Here is a 26,923-nt window from a genome sequence, read left to right as displayed (position 1 = left end):
TCCAGAAAATACATATGAATAAAAAAGCAATTCCCTTGTTATGTCGAGATCACATATTTATAATCACTACATAATACATTTGTTTTATTGAGATCACGAGAATTTTCATGACATAACAAAATTTGTTTCTGTCGAGATTACGAAATAAACTCTATAAATAGCACTATACGTATTGATGATAGATTGACAGTATGGCTGAGACTGCAGAGCCCACGGAGGATCAGCACATACGTTTTAATTGATTGCTACACTAAGGGATTCTACATTTCATGTTAACGTCATGCTTTCATTCGTGTTTAAAGCTCATTATCAGTCTATAAATTAGCCCTGAACGATCCCTGACAGGCAGCGCCGTCTCCCAGGATGTGTGCCACCCCGAAGACCAGTGCCAATTGCATGCAAGCAACAACGCAGCTAACTTGGCAAATGTTGTAAGCGAGCGAGCTAGCTAGTTAACTACATAGTTTTGTTTTCCAAGCTGGTTGTTAGCTTGCATCTCTAATATGTGAATAAGGGACACTAATATCGACATTTACAGAGCGAGTGAGCTCGATTCCTGACAGGCCGATCAGAGTCAATAGCAGCCTCAGATCAGTATTTACCTGGCTAAAAGAGAAGGAATATAATATCTATTGTTTACAGGAAACCCATTCAACAATTTTAGATGAAGTTTTGTGGAAAAAGGACTGGGGGGTGAAATATATTTCTCCCATGGTCAAAGAAATTCAAAAGGGGTGATGGTTTTAATTGTAATTTTGATCCAAATGTGCACATTTTCCAAACAGATCATCAAGGGAGATGGATTATTTTAAATATGTTATTGGACAATAAACAGATATGGCTTATTAACCTATAAGGTCCAAATAATGATGATCCAAGCTTCTTTGACAATATATATAAGAATTGATCAACTGTACAAGCAACACTAGACTCTATTATTATAGTGGGAGATTTTAACACGGTCTTAAATACCTCTATGGACCGGAAAGGAAATCACACTACAAACTATCACCCTCAGGCACTTAAGGAAATCATGAATGTCATAGATATATTGGAATTAGTGGATATATGGAGACTTAAATACCCTCCCTGATCTAGTGAGATATACATGGCGGAGGCTTAATCAAACTAGTCATCTTGACTACTTTCTTATGCCATTCTCTCTGGCACCAAAAGTTTAAAAAGTGTTGATAGGGGACAGAATGCGGTCGGATCATCACATAATTGGCATATATATTACTCTTACAGAATTTCCAGGTGGGCGAGGATATTGGAAATTTAATCAAAGCCTACTAGATGATAAATTGTTTAGAACTAGGACAGAAGAATTTATAACTGACTTTTTCAGACATAACATAGGTACAGCATATTGTATGGGACACTTTTAAGTGTGCCTTTAGAGGCCATGCAATTCAGTACTCATCTATAAAACAAAAGCAATTTAGATCAAAAGAGTCTATATTAATAAAGGAAATTGAAGGACTAACAGTACAGTTAGATAGCAATAAAAACTGTACCATAGAGGCACAGAATAAGTTAGAGGAAAAACAAAAAATGCACCAAATTTTTCAATCTTCTATATAGAAATGCTACCAAAACATGTATTAAAACTTGTTACAAATGATGGAGTCACACATGATTCACCAAATGATATTTTGAAAGAGGAAGTAAAGTACTTTAAGAATATGTTTTCGTTTCAGTCTCCTCCATGGATGGATTTTTTTCCCTAATAATAATGTAAAATTAACATCTGTACAGAAAGACTCATGTGAAGGCCAAATTAGAGAGGAGGAACTTCTTGATGCAATTGGGGCCTTTAAGGATGGGAAAACTCCAGGGCTGGATGGCATACCAGTGGAAGTATACAGAACTTTTTTTTTATACACTCAGGAGGACCATTATTAGCATGTTTTAACCACTCCTATATAAATGGTAAATTATCAGACAAGCAACAAGAAGGTCTGATATCATTATTACTGAAACAGGACCCAAATGGTATATATAAAGATCCAGTCCATTTAAAAAATTGGAGACCTCTTACACTTCAGTGTTGTGATGCAAAAATCCTAGCAAAATGCTTGGCGCATAGAATTAAAAAAGTATTGTCAGATATTATTCATCCCAGGTTTTTTACATGGACGATACATTGGAGATAATATAAGACAAGTACTGGAAACAATAGAATACTATGAAATATCGGGGACACCAGGCCTGGTTTTCATAGATGATTTTGAAAAGGCTTTTGATAAAGTACGACTGGAGTTTATATATAAATGCCTAGAATATTTTAATTTTGGGGAATCTCTTATAAAATGGGTTAAAATGATGTATAGTAACCCTAGGTGTAAAATAGTAAATAATGGCTACATCTCAGAAAGTTTTAAACTATCTAGAGGAGTAAACAAGGTTGTCCACTATCGGCATATCTATTTACTATTGCCATCGAAATGTTAGCTGTTAAAATTAGATTAAACAATAATATTAAGGGATTAGAAATCCGTGGCTTAAAAACAAAGGTGTCATTGTACTCTGATGATTCATGTTTTCTTTTAAAACCACAATTAGAATCTCTCCACAGCCTCATAGAGGATCTAGATACTTTTGCTATCCTCTCTGGATTAAAACCAAATTATGATAAGTGATCCAATATTACGTATTGGATCACAAAACAAATGCAAATTTTACATTACCATGTAGGTTACCAATTAAATGGTCTGACGGAGATGTGGACATACTCGTGATACAAATCCCAAAAGAAAGAAATGATCTCACTCCAATAAGTTTTTATAGAAAGTTATCAAAAATAGATAAGATCTTGCTACCATGGAAAGGAAAATAACTGTCTATTTGTGGAAAAATCACCCTGATTAACTCTTTAGTCATATCACAGTTTACCTATTTGCTTATGGTTTTGCCTACATCTAGTGACCTGCTTTTTAAATTATATGAACAAAAAATATTCAATTTTATTTGGAACGGCAAGCCAGACAAAATTAAAAGGGCCTATTTATATAACGAATATGAATTCGGAGGGCAGAAATGATTAAATATTAAAGCATTAGACCTCTCACTAAAGGCATCAGTCATACAAAAATTATACTTAAATCCAAACTAGTTCTCTAGTAAATTAGTAAGCATGTCTCATCCTATGTTCAAGAAGGGACTTTTTCCCTTTATTCAGATTACACCTGCTCACTTTCGGTTGTTTGAAAAGGAAATAATCTCCAAAATATCGTTATTTTTTTAAACAAGCCTTAGAAAGTTGGTTGCAATTTCAGTTTACTCCACCTGAAAAGACAGAACAAATAATACAACAAATATTGTGGTTAAACTCAAATATACTAATTGATTAAAAAAACGTATTTTTCGAAGAAATATTTAAAAATTGTATAATTTTAGTGAATGATATCATAAATAGGACTGGTGGAGTTATGTCACACATACAGCTAACACAGACATATAGAAATGAGCTGCTCTACCCAAAATTACAACCAATTAATTGCAGCACAACCACAGAAATGGAAGAGGCAAGTAGAAGGGAAGAGATAGTTGGGAAGAGATTTTCGATGTACCCATTCCATGGCACATGGTTTATGAATTGATACGTAAAACAACACCGGATTCAAAACTTCGAATTATACACAATTCTTGCAACCAATAGAATGTTATATATATGGGGGATACAATCTTCCCAGCTCTGCAGATTCTGCTGTAAGGAGGCAGAGTCATTAGATCATTTATTTTGGTATTGTCCATATGTAACTCGTTTTTGGTCACAGGTCTAGGAATTGCTGAAGAATTGCAACATTTGCCTAGAACTAACGCTGCCGATAGCAATACTGGGTGATTTGAAAAGCCATAGACAATCAATCAATAATATAATAATTATTTTAGCAAAAAAATATATTTTGAATTTACAATCTGTAGAAGCTATGAGAGTAGAAAGGTTCAGTACTTTTGTGAAGCATCAATGCACAGTTTAAAAATATATGGCAAATAGAAATCTGAAATGGATGATGTTGCGAGACAGATGGGATGGGTTGAATGGAGCTGAAGGGTGGGACTAATAACAAGATAACCAATGTAAAACATACGGTGTCTGTAAAATGTATATAGGTTCAGAACTTTTGTGAAATAGCACAGTTACAAATAGAAATCAAACTGGATGGACATCAGAAATAGAAGAAGGACTAAAAACAAACAAAATTTAACTATTGTAAAATAGATTATGTCTGTAAAATGTGTATAAGATATATAAACTGAAGGTAGAAGCCTAAGTGTTATTGTTTATTAGTTTACTCCAATTGGGGAAGGGTGGTAGGGTTTGCGGGGAATAATAAAGGTATATTCTAAAAAAGTATGTATGTCTATATAGGTATGTGTATGTATATATGTGTATATGTATGCATGCGTGTATGTATATGGATATATATATTTACCCAAAAAATATATGGGGGATTGGAAATGATGCAGACAATTACATTGATGGAAGCAACATTCTTTCCGCAATATTAAGCTGATCCACCCCTAAAGAAAAAGGAAAAAAAGAAAAAAATAGCAGCCTCTTAGGCTGATAAATCAGCATGCTGGCTTGTAGGCTGTTTCATAGGTAAAGCTCCTTGCAGGCAAATTAGGAGTCAGTGCATTATGTATATGATCAAGAGTGGGGGTGCTATATTCCTGGCAGGCTGATCAGATTCAATAGAAGCCTCAGAGGCTGATAAGTCAGGATGCTGCCTTGTAGGCAGTCTGCAAGGAGCCTTACATATGAAACAGGCTACAAGGCAGCATCCTGATTTATCAGCCTATGAGGTTACTTTTGACTCTGATCAGCCTAACAGGAATAGAGCCTACCCTCTCCGGATTATATGCATCAGCCTTTAAAGCGCTGACAGCTAATCTGCCTGCAAGGTGCCTTACCTATGAAACAGCCTACAAAGCAGCATACGGATTTATCAGCCTCTGAGGCTGACATTTAATGTGATTATCCTGTCATGAATGGAGTGACCCTTATAATTATACACATCAGTAATGCAAGCTAACAACCAGCATAGATAACAAGCTAGTCTACTAGCTAGCTAGCCAACATGACTACCTAGCTAACAATACTAGCCAAGTTAGCTGTGTTGTTTCTTGCATGTGATTGGCTGTGGTCTTGGGGTGGCACTCAGCCTGGGAGACAGGGCTGCCTGTCAGGCATCGTTCAGGGCTTAAATGCCCCGCTTTGCAATGCAGCCACAGGGCCACTTGGTGAGGTGGTAATAATGCTTCTGAACAAATGAATGGATGATGCATGGTCATTTTGATTATCTCGTGATCTCGACAAAGCTACTTTTGTTATGGTGTGATCATGAGATAAATCTCGACATCATGATCTCGACATAACGAGGGAATATTTTTTTAAATATAGTATGTCCTCTCAAAATTTTCGTAGAATCCAACATTCTCTCCATGTTTCTTTTCTGCAACAACATGTGTGGCATTATACTACCACTAGATGGTAGCAGCTGCCCAAAATGATATCTAAGGGTTGTCGCGTCTGGCATGAGGAGCAGGTTCAAAAGTCGTTCTTCAGTGCCTCTGTCCTCTGATTCTTCCTGTGCAAGGCCTTTCATATTCCCAGAATTCAGACAAAAACAAGAGAGTGGAGGAAGGGGGATATAGTTTCAGTTGTATGGCCTTTAGATGTCTTGCAGGTAGCTACATTGTTTATTATATTAAGATTTATAAACTGGGTGGTTCAAGCCCTGAATGCTGATTGGCTGACAGCTGTTGTATATCAAACTGTATACCACGGGTATGACAAAACATGTATTTTTACTGCTCTAATTACGTTGGTTACCAGTTTATATATGCAGTAAGGCACCTCGGGTGGTTGTTGTATATTGTCAATATACCACGGCTAAGGGCCGTGCATAAGAACAGCCTTTAGCCGTGGTATATTGGCCATATACCATACCCCCTCTGGCCTTATTGCTTAAATAACCCACAACGTTAACACTTTACTTGACACCCTGTGTCATAACACTGTCATGTAGACCTATTGTAACATATATAGCGTTATTTTATGGCTGGTTATGACACCAACATAAGAGTGTCAAAACCCACAAAACCTACCACGGTAGTTATTTTATGGCTGGTTATTACACCTACATAAGAGTGTCAAATACCACAAAACCTACCACACAAGGCGAACCATTCCATTACACCATAGCCTACTTGTCAACAGTATGTTTACGTTAAATAACATTTTCTGAAATGTACCATATTAAATGATCATTGTAATTGGGCACAATTTTATGTCAGGCACATATACCAATGCTCTGTTGCTGATGACTGGGATGAATGAAGGAGCAGATTTCAGGAGCAGTACAAGACACCCTCTTTGTGACTGAATGCTGACATGAGCATGTACTGTACGTGAAAGACTTATCTGGTTTATATGATTATGATGGTCATAATGCTTTTTGACAGTGTCATAAAGTGCATTTTCTGCAATTTATTTAAAATGTGATGAAGAAAAAAACATTACTGTAAAGAATGCATTGCAACAACAACAAAGGACTTAAGAAACAAACTTTAAAACGAAAGGAAACTTCTTGGCAGGGAAAAAAAACATTTGAATATGTAGGTGCCATAACCAGCCATAATGCAATATATGTCACAACAGGTGTAAATATATGGGTGATGACAGTGCTATGACCATATTATTACAGGTTTTTGACAAGTTATGTCAGCTGTTATGACATACTATGGCATGGATATGACCGTATCATAACGTGTTATGACGATGGGTGTCAAGTAAAGTGTTACCCAAAGTAGGGCAATGTATTTGGAGAAGGAAATGGGATGTTGGGACTGTGGGAGTGATGAGGACACATTCATTGCATTATGCTATGGGCACAATAACACAGTATTAGCAAGGGAACTAATACTAAGAATCTAATAAAATCATGAGATGCTCATAGCTGCTAGGAGAACAGGTAATCTAGGCACTGAAAGATCAATCTTCTCTCTGTTTTTATAGATTTGTTCAATGTCTCCCATATGGATTTCATGTAACGAAAACATGAACAGGGCAGACTACACACCAGTGGAGGATTTCACATCTAAGTACCATAGGGTTATCAGTAAACTCTCAAAATAATATCCAAGCCACTTCACCTGTGTTGGATCGAACTGTTGTTCTCTAATGCATGCTTTTAACCCTGCATTATCTGTGTCACGGGAGCCAAGCTTGCACAAGTAATTTGGACAACATTCATTATAAATACATACTAGAGCAGATAGACCTCTATGGAACCAATCTACAGACCTGGGCCCCTTATTCAAGTGTAGGAGTGCTGATCTAGGATCAGGTCTCCCCTGCGCACTATTTTACAGCAAATCCTTGTGATTCGAATTGGGCGGATTAATTCACGTGTATTCATCATGATCTAAAAGGCCAAATTTATCCTAGATTAGCACTATGACGCTTTATGAATACAGGCCCTGGCACTGGTCCTCTTTCACACAGCATCCATAAAGACAAACCCATGCTCTGTCTTCTAAGACGTCATCTTACCAATGGATACAATAGCTCTAGTAAGATGTAAAGTATTCACAGAATATCTGAACTGTTCTTTATACAACAACCCCAAACATGCTAGAGAAGAGCAAAGGTGATGACGTGTGGCACCATTATCGCTGACCAGTGAAACACTGGACAACTATGTGGTGAAACGAGGATGGGATGATGAACGATCTGGTGAGAGCACAGCACGGAAGTATGGTGATGACATCATATGACTAGTGATGATATCATAGGCTTGTAGTTGCAGTGACAAATATGATTACGTAAAAATATATAGTATCACATCTAATGACATAAAGATATGTAACTCCTTGAGATAGATACATCTCCAATTTGATGGCAACAACAATATTACAGGCCTGTTGCCATGATATCAGCTTCCCAATTCCTTTAAAGACTTACGTGTGTTTGTGTGTATGTGTGCTCGTCTATGTCTGTATGTATGTGTATGTGAGACACAGGCAGACTCCTCTAGTTCTCTGCCTCCCCAGATTAATATCAGGGCTGTACAAAGGGGCCCTCTATGCCCTGCAGGACGACTCCCAGGACAATGAATCCACTGTCTGACAACACCATCGCTAACTCCTGTTAACTGATACATGTGCAAATCTCCCAGCTGAGATTACAGGGAATCTCATCCCTCAATTGTACCTGTTCTTCCTGTGATAATAGTTATGACAACGTTTATGATGATGGCGTGACCAAACCGTTCACTTGTGTAATTAATCAAATCGATTTGACAACAATACATAGACTAAGTTTACTTTCTTTTTCGCATGTATGACTTGTGCATTTTCTAGAAATAATCATGTTGAGGTGGAATAAGAGATGTACTGTGTTTTCTGTCAGAGATGACAAAGAGAAAGAATTTGGCTTTCCAGATAGAGAGAAGATAACAAAGGCTTTCATGTGTCTATCTTACAATCTGCTCTGCTTGAACTTCAGCTATCTTAAACCTATTATGTTTTGACAAAATAACTCTTAATTCAACAGCCATTCTGAAATCACAGTAGCTGTTGGAGAACGTGTGACTATAGTCCTTGTCTGCTCAGCAGCAGTAGCCTACACCTGAACAAAAAATGAATTCAGAAAGTGTCAGTCTAGATCTCTCCTGTGTTGGTATCATCTCACAGCTCTGTAGTTTGATTTTAAATGTATATTTTGCATACGTCTGTCAAAATGTTGAATAATGGTAGGCGTATACGAATAGCCCTATAGTTTATGTTTGACCTGTTTTGAATTGAAAAGGTAGGAGGACCACGGACTACTGCGCATAGCGCACTATTTTACAGCAAATCCTTGTGATTCGGATTGGGCGGATTAATTCACGTGTCTATGGAGGCAGTGGCTTGTCACTCATTCTTTGAACAGTGTGCTGGCGCTGATCTTCTGCCGCTGCTACATCGATAATCAACTATACAGAATACCAATTTGCCATACGAAAAATAAATATCTAGCAATATGGGAATGTATTATTTTTGAAAATATCAAGAACAATATCTAAATATCAAGAACAACCACAACATTCTTCCATAAGACATTTGCGTGGTCTAATCAAGGAGTTGCGATGCTCCACGCAAAGGATTTCATTTTAGCCTTGCTTCTCGTGGGCTCTACAGGTAAGATAGTTAAGCTATTGTTACAGTTTTTCGTAATTACTTCTATTCAGGCCAGAGATTTGATAAAATACTCGAATTAGGAAAGGTGGACTGACAATCGTCCATGACAATCTGCATCCATTGAAGGACTGTGCACATGTCCCTCCTTCGACAGTATCAGGTGGATGGATGTAAGATTGTCCAATTAAACGTTTTTCAGTGGGATGGTCTTTCCATGTAAATTGGCTGGCTAGCTGCTGCCATGTTGTTGACATATTCTGCCATGGTGTACACGAGTAAACATTTGCTTAGTTAATAATGCATTACTATATTTGATATATAGCTAGTTGTTTTATCATATTCTGAGGGAAAATATAATGTTCACAAGTGTTAGCTAGCTAACCTTACCTACCTAGCCAGCATGCCTATCAGCAAAGCAGTTTATTCCATCAAGACAAGGCATTTCAATTATGTTACGACCATTGGCATACACCTGTGATACGTTTAAGTTGCTCTCATTACATTAGGGTTTATCTTTTGTTGTCATATCACCAGTAATTGCATTAATATAGAATACAGTATGGATTTGTCTATTGAATGGATAGCTTGCAAAAACAGTGCTTGCTTGCGTACATCAATGCGTTTGTTGCTACTAACTCCTCCTGGTCATCTCTCCCAAACATCATGACTGTTTGCAAGCAACCTAAAATTTAGCTAGCAATGTTTCTGAAATTGAGATGGAGCTACTTTCACAAGTGCAGCTACTTTCACTCGCTTGCAATTTTGTTAGCATCCATTTTACTATGGTCCAGGTCCACAACTAGGTGGTCCAGCCCTATCATCACAGGGAAGGGAATTTGGAGGGGAATTATCGGCTCTATTGGGGAGAGGTACGCCACCCATGCGACTCGTGGCTATTTAACAGTCAGAGGGCCTTGAGATAGAAGCTGTTTTTTAGTCTCTCGGTCTCAGCTTTGATGCACCTGTACTGACCTCGCCTTCTGGATGGTAGGGGGGTGAACAGGCCGTGGCTCGTGTGGTTGATGTCCTTGCTGTGACATCGGGTGCTGTAGGTGTACTGGAGGGCAGGTAGTTTGCCCCCGGTGATGTGTTGTGCAGACCGCACCACCCTCTGTAGAACCCTGCGGTTACGGGCGATGTAGTTACCGTACCAGGCGGTGATACAGCCCGACAGGATGCTCTCAATTGTGCATCTGTTAAAGTTTGTGAGGGTTTTAGTGGCCACGCCAAATTTCTTTAGCCTCCTGAGGTTGAAGAGGTGCTGTTGCGCCTTCTTCACCAAACTGTCTGTGTGGTGAAAAAGATTGAGCTGGAGGCGTGCGTGACCACGCGGTCATGGGTGAACAGGGAGTACAGGAGGGGACTGAGCACACAGCCTTGTGGAGCTCCTGTGTTGAGGATCAGCGAAGTGGAGGTGTTGTTTTCTACTTTCACTACCTGGGAGCGGTCCGTCAGGAAGTCCAGGACCCAGTTGTACAGGGCGGGGTTCAGACTAGGAATGCACGATATATCGGTGAACATATCGGAATCGCCCGATATTAGCTAAAAATGCCAACATCGGAATCGGCCTGATGTCTAGGTTAACACGGATGTTAAAAGACGATGTCAAAGCTACTGTGCATACCTTTATAACGTAGGTACATGACATAATGATGCCATGTAAAATGTTGTGCTACACGTGCAACACAGCATTCCTAACCTAGCCCACAATGTCTGCTGTGTGGATCGAGCAGTCAACAAGTTGAGCCATCATTTGAAAGAGTAAGAACATTTTAGCGAGACATCTCAAAGGCGAAATCCATTAAAGCCAAGATAATGGAATTTATTGCCCTTGACATCAACCGTTCTCTGTCATGGGTGATGTTGGCTTGTCGACTGGTCGAGCACCGGTACACACTACCAAGTGCGCTATTTTTCAGATGTTGCCCTACCGGAGTTACACAGTAATAGCATCACTTCTATTAGCTTCACGACATGCATACTATGGAACGCCATTTGGTTCTTTGCGTGTCAAAAAAATACAGTAGCACTGTCAAAGCTGTACAAAAAAGTCTGCAAACAAGCAAACACCGGCCACGAACGATGTGTTTGCAATACCGCGTTGGTAATAAAGCATAATTTGTTAGACCGCAACTTCTGGGGTAGCTAGCTTTAGCTTGGTACCTAGCTAGCACCAATACAACAAGCCTGAAAACAATGACCAGTAGAAACTGCAGTCATTTTCATTATTCTTAGCAATGATTTAGGACTCCTTGTGAGTAAGTATTAGCTAGGTTGCCACTTGTTGTTCGCCTGTTGAAATTGAATTTCAGTTCATGAAAATAAATAGCTAGCCAGCTACTTAATCCTGTTGCCCCAGCAGCCAGCTTGCTTCATCTAGTTAGTGAGGCTCGACCGGACCGGGTTATGTGTTGACCCGTCTATGTGAAGCTAGCCACAATAAGGATTAGCCACAATAGTGGACTTTGCGATTAGCCTTCAAAATAATAGTATGGCATAATTCTACTATGTATTAATTTGCATCACTGTCAATGACATACTTTTATTTTGAAGGCAAACTGCAAATTCCACTATTATGTTCAATCCTTATTGTGGCTAGCTTCACATAGATGGGTCCTACCACCATTAATCGAATAAGAACTGTCTTATAAATTAATGTTATTTTAGAGCATGACACCTAGCTATATAGTTAGCTAACTAACTATAGCTACTGAAACAGATTGTCATTTTGCTATGTTTTTGGGGAAGGTCATTGTTTGCCTCCATGAGCTAGCTAGCTTTTCTTTATGGCAAGCACTATAGATGAATTTTTGTAAAAAATGAAATACGAGTGATACTGTAATCAATGTGTAATAACTACGTAAAAAATGTATGAACACGCTAAATTATTATGTGACGTGCAGTCATATTCAGGTCCTGATTGGTCAACAAGCTTATTTGACACGTCAAATAGTGTTACCGTAATTTCCGGACTATTGAGCGCACCTATATATATATATATATATATATATATATATATATATATATATATATATATATATATATATATATATATATATATATAAAAAGCCGCACCCACTGAATTTAATATTATTATTATTTTTTAACATAAATAAGCCGCATATGTCTATAAGCCGCAGGTGCCTACCGGTACATTGAAACAAATGAACTTTACACAGGCTTTAACGAAACACGGCTTGTAACAAAAATAAATAGGCTTTAACGAAACACGGCTTGTAACAAAAATAAATAGGCTTTAACGAAACACGGCTTGTAACAAAAAATAAAAAATTAGCAGTAAACAGTAGCCTACCAAGAAAGTCATTGGTCACCATCTTCCTTCTCCTGTGCACTGAAACCACTGAAGTCATCTCCTTCGGTGTCGGAGTTGAATAGCCTCAGAATTGCTTCATCCGATATTGGATCGTTTTCATTGTATTTGATGTGTATCTTTTTTGACACATGCAAAGACCCAAATGACGTTCCATAGAAATCCTGGTTGAGAATGAAACGACTGAACAACGAAACAGCACAGCACAGTAAGTGAAAGAAATAGGTTTTGATTATGTTTTACTGATAATGGGGACATACGTAAATGCCAACAAAATACGTTTTTGGTCAGTGTAGTGTGTGTGTGTAACCTTTATTTAACTAGGCAAGTCAGTTAAGAACAAATTCTTATTTACAATGACGGCCCGGATTACACTGGGCCAATTGTGCGCTGCCCTATGGCAATCCCAAGCACGGCCGAATGTGATACAACCTGGATTCAACCAGGGACTGTAGTGACGCCTCTTGCACTGGGATACAGTGCCTTAGACCGCTGTGTCCATGTGTGTGTGTTAAATATTTAACTGTACTAGAATGTTTAAAAGGCCGCTAAAATGTTAAATATCGGGTATCGGTATCGTTTTTTTTGGCAAGGAAAATATTGGTATCGGATAAAAATGTCATATCGGTGCATCACTAGTTCAGACCCAGGGCCCCAAGCTTAATGATAAGCTTGGAGGGTGCTATGGTGTTGAATGTTGAGCTATAGTCAATTAACAGCATGCTTACATAGGTATTCCTCTTGTCCAGATGGGATAGAGCAGTGTGTAGTGCGATGGCGATTGCATCGTCCGTTGATCTATTGGGGTGGTACGCAAATTGAAGTGAGTCTTGGGTGTCAGGTAAGGTAGAGGTGATATGATCCTTAACTAGCCTCTCAAAGCACTTCATGATGACAGAAGTGAGTGCTACAGGGCGATAGTCATTTAGTTCAGTTACCTTTGCTTTCTTGGGTACAGGAACAATGGTGAACATCTTGATGCAAGTGGGGACAGCAGACTGGTATAGGAAGAGATTGAATATGTCCGTAAACACTCCAGTCAGCTGGTCTGCGCATGCTCTGAGGACGCGGCTAGGGATGCCGTCTGGGCCGGCAGCCTTGCAAAGGTTAACATGCTTACATTTCTTACTCACGACGGACAAGGAGAGCCCACAGTCCTTGGTAGCGGGCTGGGTCGGTAGCACCGTGTTATCCTCAAAGCGGGCGAAGAAGGTGTTTAGCCTGTCCGGAAGCAAGACATCGGTGTCCACGGTGTGGCTGGTTTTCCTTTGTAGCCCGTGATTGTCTGTAGACCCACATACGTCTCGTGTCTGAGCCGTTGAATTGCGACTCCACTTTGTCTTTGTACTGATGTTTAGCCTGTTTGATTGCCTCACGGAGGGAATAACTTCACTGTTTGTATTCGGCCATATTCCCAGTCACCTTGCCATGGTTAAATGCGGTGGTTCACGCTTTCAGTTTTGCGCGAATGCTGCCATCTATCCACGGTTTCTGGTTAGGGTAGGTTTTAATAGTCACAGTGGGTACAACACATCCTAAACTCTTCCTGATGAACTCAGTCACTGTATCCATCAATGTTATTCTCAGAGGCAACCCGGAACATATCCCAGTTCACGTGATCAAAACAATCTTGAAGCATGGATTCTGATTTGTCAGACCAGCGTTGAATAGACCTTAGCGTGGGTACTTCCTGTTTGAGTTTCTGCCAATAGGAAGGGAGGAACAAAATGGAGTCTGGATCGGATTTGCCGAAGGGAGGACGGGGGAGGGGCTTGTAGGCATTTTGAAATATTGAGTAGCAGTAGTCCAATGTTTTTCCAAAGCGAGTACTACAGTCAATGTGTTGGTAGAACTTCGGGTAGTGTTTTCCTCAAATTTGCTTTGTTAAAATCCTGAACATTAGCGAGTAAATACTCGGAAGCGGTGGATGGTATGCACGCCTCCTGAGTCGGACTAGAAGTCCACTAAGAATACCTCGTCTCCGCCGGTGGTGTTTTGGAGCAGCCTCTACAATATGTTCAATTGCCCTGGGGGTACGAACAAAGGATCCAATTCGGGAAAGTCATATTCTTGGTCGTAATGCTGGTGAGTTACCGTCGCTCTGATATCCAAAAGTTATTTCCCAGCTGTATGTATTAACACAAAATCAATTCTGGGCTAAGAAATAACACACACCAAAAAAAAATAATACTGCAAAGTTGCTTAGGAGCTAGAAGCAGAGCTGTCATATCTGTCAGCGCCATCTTACTCTGTCATAGCTGTTGGTGCCAACACACCCCCTCTGAAAGACACACATACAGTACATTTGGAAAATATTCAGACCCCTTTCGTATTCCCCATATTTTGTTACGTTAAAGCCTTATTCTGAAATGGATTACATGGTTTTTTCCCTTCAACAATCTACACGCAATACCCCATGATGACAAAGCATAAACAGGTTTTTAGAAATTTCTGCAAAAAAAACAGAAATATCACATTTACATAAGTATTCAGACCCTTTACTCAGTACTTTGTTGAAGCACCTTTGGCAGCAATTACAGCCTTGAGTCTTCTTGGGTATGACGCTACAAGCTTGGCACACCTGTATTTGGGGATTTTTTCCCCCATTATTCTCTGCAGATCCTCTCAAGCTCTATCAGGTTGGATTTGGAGTGTTGCTGCACAGGTATTGTCAGGTCTCTCCAGAGATGTTCAACTGGGTTCAAGTCCAGGCTCTGGCTGGGCCACTCAAAGACATTCAGAGACTTGTCCCGAAGCCACTCCTGTGTTGTCTTCGCTGTGTGCTTAGGGTCATTGTCCTTTTGGAAGATGAACCTTCGCCCCAGTCTGAGGTCCTGAGTGGTCTGGAGCAGGTTTTCATCAAGGATCTTTCTGTACTTTGCTCCATTCATCTTTCCCTTGATCCTGACTAGTCTCCCAGTCCCGGCCGCTGAAAAACATCCCCACAGTATGATGCTGCCACCACCATGCTTCACAGTTGGGATGGTGCCAGGTTTCCTCTAGACGTGACGCTTGGCATTCAAGCCAAAGAGTTCAATCGTGGTTTCATCAGAACAGAGAATCTTGTTTCTCATGGTCTGAGAGTCCTTTAGGTGCCTTTTGGCAAACTCCAAGCAGGCTGTCACTGTGCCTTTTACTGAGGAGTGCCTTCTGTCTCGCCACTCTACCATAGAGGCCTGATTGGTGGAGTGCTGCAGAGATAGTTGTCCTTCTGGAGGAATTCATCTCCACGGAGGAACTCTGGAGCTCTGTCAGAGTGACCATCTGGTTCTTGGTCACCTCCCTGACCAAGGCCCTTCTCCCCTATTGCTCAGTTTGGCCGGGCGGCCAGCTCTAGGAAGAGTCTTGGTGGTTCCAAAATTCTTCCATTTAAGAATGATGGCGGCCACTGTCTTCTTGGGGACCTTCAATGCTGCAGACATTTTTTGGTAGCCTTCCGCAGATCTGTGCCTCGACTCAATCCTGTCTCGGAGTTCTACGGACAATTCCTCATTAATTGTTTTTTGCTCTGACATGCACTGTCAACTGTGGGACCTTATATAGACAGGTGTGTGCCTTTCCAAATCATATCCAATCAATTGAATTTACAACAGGTGGACTCCAATCAAGTTGTACAACCATCTCAAGGTTGATCAATTGAAACAGAATGCACCTGAGCTTAATTTCATATCTCATAACAATGGCTCTGAATACTTAAGTAAATATGGTATCTGTTTGTAATAAATTTGCCAAACATTCTAAAATGTATTTTCGCTTTGTCATTATAGGGTGTTATTTGTAGATTGATGAGGAAAATGTTTAATTTAATCAATTTTAGAATAAGGCTGTAACGTAAAAAAAATGTCTGGATGTCTACATACATATACAGGTTTTTGGAAATGTGCACACTAAAAACTGGTTCTATATAGTGCCAAATAAGGGTTATTGGGCTTGTAACCATAGCGGAACCCATTTAGGTGCTATAGGTAACCTTTTTTGAAGGTTCTATAAAGAACCATGCTTATAAGGTTCTTCATGGAACCTGTATGGTGCTATAAAGGTTCTATCCTAAGGTTCTATAAAGAACTATTTAAAAAAGTTTCAATGTAGCACCCTTTATTATGGCTCTATGGAGAATGGTTCTATACCCTAGTCAAGAAATCCTATTGGATTTCATGTTATAGGATTCCAATAAAATAGTCCAATAGAAAAATCCTATAAGATTTTTGAACCAGTCCTATTGGAGCCACTGGGATTCTATGCTATAGGATTTTGTCTTATAGGATCCTGTAGACTTCCAATACAAGAATCCAATAGAATAATCCTATCAGATTTTGGAACCTATCCTATTGGACTGATTTTTCTATTGGATTCTTGTATTGGAATTATATAGGATAACACCCATTTAATGGGTTCAATTAAGAAAAATACTTATCAAAAACCGATAAGATCCAAACGGATTACTTTTGATTTCCAATAGGAAAAATGTTGTCCAATAGAATTCCAATACAGGTGACACAAAATCCTATAGGACTGTGAGAATCCTATAGGATTCCATTGGGAAAATCACTAATCATTTTTACATTTTAGTCATTTAGCAGACGCTCTTATCCACAGCGACTTATTTTTTTCCATACTGGTCCCCTGTGGGAATCAAACCCACAACCATGGTGTTGCAAACACCATGCTCTACCAACTGAGCCACACAGGACCGTGCAGTTCCCTAATTCCCCGTTCCCACACGGGAATCCTATTGGATTTTTTTGTAGAACCATACAGGGTTTTGTTAAAATTCCCTAGGTTTTATATTTGTTTATTAACAAGTTGAATCAGGTTTGTTAGCTCTGGAATGGCTGGGGGAGGAGAGAATTGAGAACTACTGACTTAGTCAACTGTTCTCAATTGACACAAGGCCATACGTGAGTCTTTCACAAGACACAGTCATATATAACATGTAATAGTGTAACACAGCAGCGTTCTTTGGATCAGGATGGTTCCACGTAGAACCATCACTCTTCCCAAAGAACCAAAGAACCACTGAGGAACCCACATTTTTTTTGCGTGTGCGGGTGGCTGCCACACTGGGCACACAGGGAGCTGTTGTGGGGGGTTATGTGCCTTGTTCAAGGAGGCAATGCTATCTAGGATTTGATACCAGCAACCCTCCAGTTGGCAGCTCACTGCCCCCCCAACTTTTCGCGTTGGACCCGGGATTCTAATTGGCCACCGTCCGGTTGCTGGCTCTCCCCTCTAACCGCTAGGCAACCTACTGCCCCTAAGTCATGAACAAAATCAGTTTGAGTTTGCCCTAAAAGATCCTACAGTGGTTTTTCCATAAACGTAAATAGGGTTTTAGTGGGGTTTTTAGTAGGGTCCAAGTTAGTATACAGACACCCATGCATTTTTTATAGCCTACCCAGTCTAATGGTGGTGCACCGGTGCAGGAAACCAAGTGTTTCCCTGATTACAAAACAAGGCCACTATTGTGTTATGCTATCATAAAACAGGACTATGCTTCAATAAGTAGGCTACTTAACATCTCTCTTTGCATCTCACATAACATGATGTTTAAGATGTGCATACATGTAGCTAGATGTGTAATGAATGCTTCATGAACATACTAGATCGTTACTGAAGGTTTTAGTGGTGATGCTCACTCAACTGCTACACGCTGTGTGTGACTCATCTCTGTGATGTCACCTGATATGGTGACGAGTTGTGGTCCTCGAGCTCCAGTCGTGATGGAGGCTGCTGTGCCTGGTAATGCTGCTGTGTCATCATCATGGTAGCTTAGCTAGAGGATGTAGCCTACCTGGTAATACCATGTCTTCTCTATCAGCTGTGATAAAAGGCTGTTTTGGTTAAGGCTTATCTCCTGGCCATCTGTTGTAAGGATTGTGTTTGGTTTCATTCCTCCCAGGAGCAGGACACTGTGTTACCCCCCTGAGATACCTATAGTAGCACGAGGAGGAGATGCTAATTGGCAATAAACCTTTGCTTATAATGTCAACAAGCAATGTTGTTGTTCCTCTTGATATATAAGCCATTTGAATATACATTTTGGCTGGAATATTCTCAAATCTTGTTGACTTTACTTAATCGTAATCCTACCTAAACTTGAAAGTAGACCTGGCCTATTGACTATTTTCCACGTCTGTTGATGGTTTTAATAGCAACCTGATATAAACTTTAGAATTTGCCATAATTGGATGAACGTTGATTTTAGACCCATAAATTCTGAGTGGTTACAGGGCTCGCGAGTTCAAGCCCAGTGCTGCATTGTTGTTTTTTGTGAGCGCCGACAAAGGCACATATATAGATGTCCTCAGGACCTTTTCAAACGTCAGAAATCAACGTCTCTTTCTTGTGACCAGCCTGTTTATATAGCCCAGCCTCGGCTATTTTAGGCGTATGGCAAGCTTTTTCAATAACTTTTACGCTGCACACACCCTTGTTTGGTGAACCTGAATAGGCTTAGCTGATACAGAATGTGAGGCACAGATGTTCTTAACGCAGAAGAGCATGGAGAAGTGAACGTAGCTCTTCATCCGATGCAGGCAACCTGGGTATTCCTCAGAGACCAAACGAATGGAAGAGCGAATGGACTGGAAACCTTTCTGCGTGATGATCTAATGCAATTGCTCTGATGCTCATTAGCAGAAGAAAAAAACATAGGATGTGAAGACGGAAGCTGGAGAGAGAAGGTCGGAAAAGGCATGTCAGAGACAGTCAACACATAACCAAGTATCTGATTCATAATGCTGTTGGACTAATATCTCCATTTAGAGGTTTGTGATTAGAGAGATCAGCAGTATGGTAGTGGGGATATCAGGGCTGCACTTCTTGATGCTGGTTAGCCTACTCTCTATGAATGGTAACTTTGACTTCCAAGAAGTAATATCTGAAGGTATAATTTTGACAGACGGCAGCTATGCCTCTCCATGGTCCATTTTGGTTCCTGCTGTGACTGCCTGCACAGTCTTATGAGTGGTGATTATGACAACAACACTACAGCCAATCATGCAGGCCTAGGTCTATGCTTGTATTTCTGCTGGATCCTGTCATATGACCCCAGCCAATCATGTTAGTGGAGATTTTTGCTCCAGGAGCAGTGGTTCAGTCTCAGTTGCCAGGGAATCATAGGATAATGTTCATTCAGATCAGATCATAGCTGATCACTAATCAGCATTATATACTAAAGCTGTGTTTGTTTGTAAACACACTGGTATCAGGACGCAATTGCCTGTGCTCTTTCTTCATAGTGAACAGCATGGACATACCTGCAGTGAGCGTTCACCTAGGGGGTCCTCCATTACAACCTGCTTTGAGAAGAATTGGCACATGTACAGAACGTTACAACACACTTACTAACCTACACTTAGTTGCTGGACTGCTATCTTTAGTTCAGCTGGTGTTTGAATAGCATATGTTACTTAAGCTGTTTATGGGTGGGCTCCCTCCCAGACAAGCTGCTTGGCACCTTGGAGCTCTTAGCATGTACAGTGAAACTTCTATTTCAATGTGTGTTAAGTAAGGTTTTATATCCTATTTTATGTCTGTGTTACCAATACAGCTTCATAACTGTATATTTGATGTGTTGTGGGCTAAGTAGTTGGATCAAGCTAAGAATCATGTCTGCCTTTTATCCTTAAAGCCCAGTTGGCATCCACATTTACTCAGACCTGTATGTGCAGCTGGCTGGCTGGCTGGCTGGCTGGCTAGCTGGCTGGCTGGCTGGCTGGCTGGCTGGCTGGCTGGCCAAATCATCCACAAGGAAATATTTCACAGTGCAAGATGGTGATGATCTCAGATTGACCACCAGACACAACTGAGATCATGGGATGTTTCAATTCATCTTGGATGGACGAGCTACATGGATGTGGATGGAGGATCTAGGAGGAATGTTTGGATGAAGGATCCAGTGAGATCAGAGTATGCACTGTTTCATATTCTGGGTATCCAGCAGAGCAGAGCCTATCTCAGAGGCGTAGGAGAGGACTCTGCTTCTGCAGCCAACCTCAGCTTCTCCTTTGATGGTGAGTGGAGCAGACAAATCTGGGCCTCTGAGAGATGCTTGGCCCTAGGGGACTAAAAACATGACGTTACACATGCACACTAACACAGTGTTCTGTCTACACACAAAACAACACTCACAGTGACTAGGGCTGTGACGGTCATGGAATTTTGGATGACAGTTATTGGTCAGCCAAATGATCGTGGTCACTGTTATATCCATTAGAATTGCAAAAAAATATTTGTTTTTTTAAGACACATTTTCTCCTCTCCTTCGCTCCTGACTGCATATGCTGCTGCTGCAGGGAGGGGGATGTTGCCTAGGCAACCAAAGATTCATTTGCTACAACACCTTGCTTGTTTCAGCAAGGAGCAATACAGTTTCATCGCGTTGTTAAGAGTCCGTGTTACTGCAGAATAGGATATTATTTTTGACAATATTGCAAAATTAATTTTGCGCTAGCTGGCTGTACCTGCACCAAAAGTCCAGTATTTTTCCTTCATAGCTTGTTCTCCATATTTGTTTTCAGCTCTTTTATTTCCATGACTGATCAAAACTCGTTTTCTCATGGGTCTCTCTTGTCCCTCTGCAGCAGATATATGATAAGCAATATGTTTGGAACATCGAATCGCAAAAAAGTCACAGTATGGAATCACAATACATATGGAATTGTGAGAATCATGAGAAACGTAATACATAATACTAACTATCGCGATAATATCGTATCGTGAGGTCCCTGGCAATTCCCAACCCTACCTCTGTGTGGCTACTGACTGCCACACAGTGCCTGCTGCTTTTGTCACTGATTAGCATACGACTTTATGCCCCTGCCCTTTTCATTAATAATATTGTATGACAAGTGTTGGTTTTCCATTCATCGACAGCTATTTGAAATGCAGTTTCTTGTTGTGCTATTTTCTACCTTTCTACATAGTTGTCTTGTTTCACCGTTTGCCCTCCAGGTTATAGGGAACATATATCAAAAGTTGGCTGATTTGGTCAACGTTTTGTCGAAGCAGCAGCTGGCTTACAGTACCTTGGCTTTGGGAGGTCATTTGGCATTAGATCAGGATTTATAATAGCACTTGGCAATGGGGGGAAAACAACCTGTTTGAGTTGTTAAATTGGACAGTATTGTTATCTTGAGCTTTGGGCTAGGGTCCACCACCAGCTCTTTCCATTTGCGGCTTGTTTTGTTGAGAGCATCCCTTCCGGCCATGTTACGTAGTCGTATTGTAATGATGATTGTTATAGAGGAGTAATTACAGAAGCATGTGTCATGATTAAGGACCCTATGTTCCAGTGTGGTGCTGGATTCACCCTCCACTGCATGTCCTAATCCTGGGGGCAACAGTCATCTTCTGAACCTGACCTGCTCAACTCAACCTCCCCTGTCTGACAGACAGCCTCATAGGCAGGCCAGCTGAATGATGAGAAGCACAACGGTTAGACCATGATGATGAGGGGGTAGCCTACTGTACATTCATGCTGGAAGGTGTACATTCATGCTGTACATTCATGCTCTGACTGTCGGAGTCCAGTGAGAGTCCAGTGACATCTCAAAGATTAAATACATTTTCTGGTACTTTGGCTACTAAGAAAGTATGTTTGTTAACCTCCCACTTTGGCTTAATGTGTCAATGTGTAGTTCATACATTCATAATCACTGAATTACTGTTTTACCTCAATTATACACTAAATCCCTAGTTTGAATGCGACTGTTTTCTTGAAGCAGTGCCGTGCCATTTTCCCTATATTTACCCCCATGTGGGTCAGCCCCCTAGCAATTCCAGTGACAGCTAGCAAGAGGCCTGCTCAGCTTATCCAACGAGGTTGCAGGACGTGCTCAGCGGCTCAGTGGACACAGCAGATAGGGAGGGAGAGAGAGCAATGGCGTGGTGCACATATCTGCACATATGTGACATAGTACACAATCTTTGGGGACCACTTTTGGCTCGTGAGTGATACCTTCAGAACTACTGGCTAAAAAATATACGAAAGTACTGGAGAATCTCTTTAAGCCTACAACATCAGTTTTTCTTTGAGTCATCCATTCTGGAAAGATTTTCCACTAGGAGAGGGGAAGTCCAGTCCACATCTCAACATTTTTCAACAAAAGTTTCTCAGTTGCTTAGTTTCTCTCTGAGCTGACATAATAATGACTGAGCTAAAATAATCCAGTGGGCTAATCTTCAGGTTGATGATGAGCTTTATGCACCATTTATTTGGTGCTAGGTAGGGCTGGGAATTGCCAGGGACCTCATGATATGATATAATCATGATACTTAAGTGCTGATACGATATTCATTGCCATTTTCACTATTCTATATGTATTGTAAACGAGTTTTGATCTGTCGTGGAAATAAAAGTGCTGAAAACAAATTGGGTCCTTATTTAAAAAGAAGATGGAGAACAAGCTATCAAGGAAAAATACTGGAGTGTTGGTGCAGGTACAGCCAACTACAGTCTTTGTGTTCATGCATCCATGCACAATACGGTGCATTTATTATTAAAACACTATAGAAGATAGTATAGAACACTATAGAACCCAGCTGCCTGTACACAGGCAACATGAAGAATAGGGATCGTTCCCCCTCAGGTAGTTACACAGCAACATCCTACCCATCATCTCAGAGCTAAGATTAAACCTTTAGTCAACTGTTGTCAATGTGCTTTCCTTGCATATCGTATGTAATACTGTAAACTAGCCATGCTAAAAATGTTCAGGGTTTTGCACAAGGCTTATGCTAAACCCTGATCATGCTTAGCATGACTAGTAAAAAGCGCATATTATGTAAGGGAAAATAACAGTGTATTTGGGCAATGTTGGGCCCTAATAATTAGGGTTTATTAGAGCTGCTGGGGTCTGGGAAGGCCACAGACAGGGCACTATCTCCAGAGGAGCCACAGTGTAGAGACTCTGCCCATCATTAAACATTAAAACGTAATTATCCTTCCACACTAGTCACTCCAGCTGAATCCTAAATGAGTGTAAAGCTTAATAACAAAATGCATTAACATTAAGCCTGGTGTCTTGGAGAGACTTGGCAACTAATAATCCTGAATGTTTTAGCAGGTCAACTCCTGATTTGACTCCATAATAGCAGTGAAATAAATGATTAGGCTAGGAAATATATATTTTTTAATTACAGTAATTTATTCATAGTTTAATCATTCACACGTTTCAGTAAAACATTCTTTGGCATTTGGTCAAACGTCATCATGACATAACACAGCGCCACCGTAGACCTTCAGGGTCCACTTTGCCCTTTTTCATTTCTAAAGCATGGCTGTTGTGTTCCCAATGAATAATGAATGACTAATGAAATGGGCATGGCCCTTCTCTCTCACCACCACCACTGTTTGCCTCTGCTTGACCACTCTGCAACGCTCAGGAGAAATACTGCTGTCACACTGAAGCTGTAAGAAAGCCCTTGTTGTTACTCACTGCTTGTTCATTTCTCATGCAAGCCAAGTGTGTTTATCAGCATTTAATGCTCTTAAGAGAGTTGTGTAAAGCTAGGTGCCAGGGAATAACAAGGTCCCTCAAATAAATGGAATGTTACCTTGCAGCTGTACCTTGTGGCATTTCATATTTTTGCTACGTCTGACCTTGCACACTCCATTCATGTTGAGGAGAAAGAATTGCTTTGAATAAATACAACTAACAAATGGAAAATGTACCTTTTTCCTTCCGCATGAAAATTGGATGTCCATTTGGATGCTGATGAAGTGTTCATATTTCTGATCCACACACACGTTTGGCTGCCTCAACCTTTCATTTGGCAGCTGAACCTCATGAATTATGAAGTGATGCTGGAAGCTCAGGGCAGCTAAATCAAAGAAGAAAGAGAGAGCGAGAGAGAGGGAGGGAGGCAGGGAGACAGAAATGGGGGAGAGGGAGAGATAGGGGAGAGAGAGATAGGAAGGGAGAGAGAGCGATGGGGAGAGGTGATGCCCTTGTCTCAGAGAAGGATAAAGAAGTGGTAAGCCCTACACTGTTGTAGTAGAGGGAGAGATAGGGAGAGAGAGAGATAGGAAGGGAGAGAGAGCGATGGGAAGAGGGGATGCTCTTGTCTCAGAGAAGGATAAAGAAGTGGTAAGCCCTACACTGTTGTAGTAGAGGGAGAGATAGGGAGAGAGAGAGATAGGAAGGGAGAGAGAGCGATGGGGAGAGGTGATGCCCTTGTCTCAGAGAAGGATAAAGAAGTGGTAAGCCCTACACTGTTGTAGTAGCCTAGCCCTCAAAGTTGTTCCTAGCCAGCTAGCATGGAGTAGATTGATGGATCCAATCTTCTCAGACCTCTGATATCTGAACCAGAGCCTAGTATTCTAAACTAACATATGTTGTATATGCTTACAGTACTGTGGTTTGAGTGATACAGTACACAGCATTTATTTCACAGGAAATGCACAGCATCTTTTAATGCCTTTTTAACTCTGAGAAATAGTTGTTTAGTTCTGGGTTTTTGCTGTGTTGATCATAAAGCATTTAAATCCTCATGCAAGAAGTGAAATGCCATCACTCATCTGAGTCATGCAGGGCCAAGAAATGCTGTATCATTGTCTTATAGCTGAAGGCCAAAAATCTAACTTAACCTTCACTTTACTTTCGTATGTAAATGCATTTGTTGAGTTCAACTCAAGTATGATTGCCCTGACAGGTATTTTTAAGTTAATATTCAAGTCTAGAGTAGGGCATCAAAGCATCTATCCTATTAGTTATTCATGTTAGTAACACATCACAGTTTGTTTCCATGCAGGCTTGTATGAACTGTAGTCCCCCAAAATAGAATAAAAAAGCTTTATCATGATGACCAAATGGATGTAACATTCTCTGTGACGACTAGTTTCCATAGACTTGAACTGCAGCAGCCCAGTGGCTGAGATGATGTCTGAGAAGTTTTTAGTGTCACTGCTTGAGGGACATTAAAGTAGGGTTCCCATTTTTAAAATAGGTTTGCATGTACCCATTTTTGCTTAGAAGCTACTGTGGCCTGATTACAGATTATTTCTTTCAGAATTCTAGTTCCCTATTTAGCCCAAGTTTGTTTCTCTGTTCAGCTGGCATGACTCTTCAAACCTCCTCTTTCCCCCTCTCTCTTTCCATATCCCTCACTTTCCATTGCTCTCTCTCTCTCTCTCTCTCTCTATCACCCCCCCTCCCTGAAGGGCCTGTCCTCAGTGTGACTCATTGCCCTGCTCAGGCTGAAAGCCCTCTTGCTCTTGCTCTCATCTTGCGCTCTTGGCCAACAGAAACAGGATGTGTCATGAACCCCATCGTTTTGCCTTTGCACGGATGCCATGGAGTGCAAGCGGGGCTGATGACAGCCAGAGCCATCTGAGGCCAATCAAACTATCTCACAGAGCAAACGACCACTGAGAGGGTCGCTGCCTTTTGTCTTAGACGAGTGGAGCTCAACACAGTGAGCCCTAGTGTTACTAAAGCACTCTGAGATATGCACTAAGTGGGAAAGTCTCCCACAATTTTGCAGAGTTCGCCCCTTTTCTTCTCCTTGCATCTTTTATTATGGAAGCTAGCTGCCTTCTGGGAGCTATAGGCAGCAGTCACAAATGTGCCTCTTGGTCTGCAGCCAGTGTAGTAGGAAGCCCTTCCATTACTATAAATGGCCACCCGGAGATGCCTACATCCGCTGCTACTGGAGGTTCCTTGGTTTGTCAGGACCAACCCACATCCCCATCAAGACGCAGAGGGACAGGAAGTACCCATGTCAGTCCTTCCCTGGCCAGATCTAGCTGAGTACAGCAGTCACAGCACAGTGCTGTTCCTTCTGCCTTGCTGCCCAGCCTAGTGCAAAGTGGAAACCTATTCTGCCTCACTGCCCAGACTAGTGTACAGTGGAAACCTATTCTGACCGAACAGGGTCAACTTTCTGTTTGTTCGACCAGAGACTTGATCTGATGATGTAGACATATTGTTGGGCATGGTTTATGCTACTGAAATTATATGAATTCATATGGAGGAGGATTAGGGTTGCACATTTTGGGGAATATTCAGAGGTGGAAACGTTCCATGGGAATTCATGGAAATATATGCAAATGAATATTAATACCATTTAAATGTAGATGTTTTTTGCATTGGATATATTTGCAATATCATATGGAGACAGAAACATAAACTTTTTACCTTATCATGAGTAGACATAATTGCAAATGATTAACCTCTATGGGCTAGGTGGGACGCTTGCGTCCCACCTACTCAACAGCCAGTTGAATCCTGTGGCACGTTATTCAAATACCTTAGATATGATATTACTTACATTTTTCAAAAATATGACTATTTTACACCATTTTAAAGATAAGACTCTCGTTAATCTAACCACACTGTCCGATTTCAAAAAGGCTTTACAACGAAAGCAAAACATTAGATTATGTCAGCAGAGTAC

The 26,923-nt window shown here is 40.7% G+C and overlaps 1 protein-coding gene across 19 annotated transcripts in view; it reads left to right on the top strand.

Annotated features, from left to right (window-relative positions):
* The first annotated feature begins 8,903 nt into the window (after nucleotides 1–8,903).
* The window catches only part of LOC106613025 (neural cell adhesion molecule 1), a 106,524-nt gene continuing 88,504 nt past the window's right edge, over nucleotides 8,904–26,923 (top strand). For 13 of the 19 annotated variants that reach the window (XM_014214880.2, XM_014214874.2, XM_014214877.2 and 10 more), the window contains exon 1: nucleotides 8,905–9,192. In XM_014214880.2, the coding sequence (XP_014070355.2) occupies nucleotides 9,141–9,192 (52 nt within the window). In that variant the 5' untranslated portion in view covers nucleotides 8,905–9,140. Of the gene's footprint in view, nucleotides 9,193–26,923 lie in introns of all 19 variants that reach the window. The other 6 variants (XM_014214879.2, XM_014214875.2, XM_014214881.2 and 3 more) reach the window with 2 other exon arrangements.

Source organism: Salmo salar, chromosome ssa09 (assembly GCF_905237065.1).
Source record: "Salmo salar chromosome ssa09, Ssal_v3.1, whole genome shotgun sequence".
NCBI classification, from domain to species: domain Eukaryota; kingdom Metazoa; phylum Chordata; class Actinopteri; order Salmoniformes; family Salmonidae; genus Salmo; species Salmo salar.
This window is presented reverse-complemented; position numbering and strand designations above follow the sequence as displayed.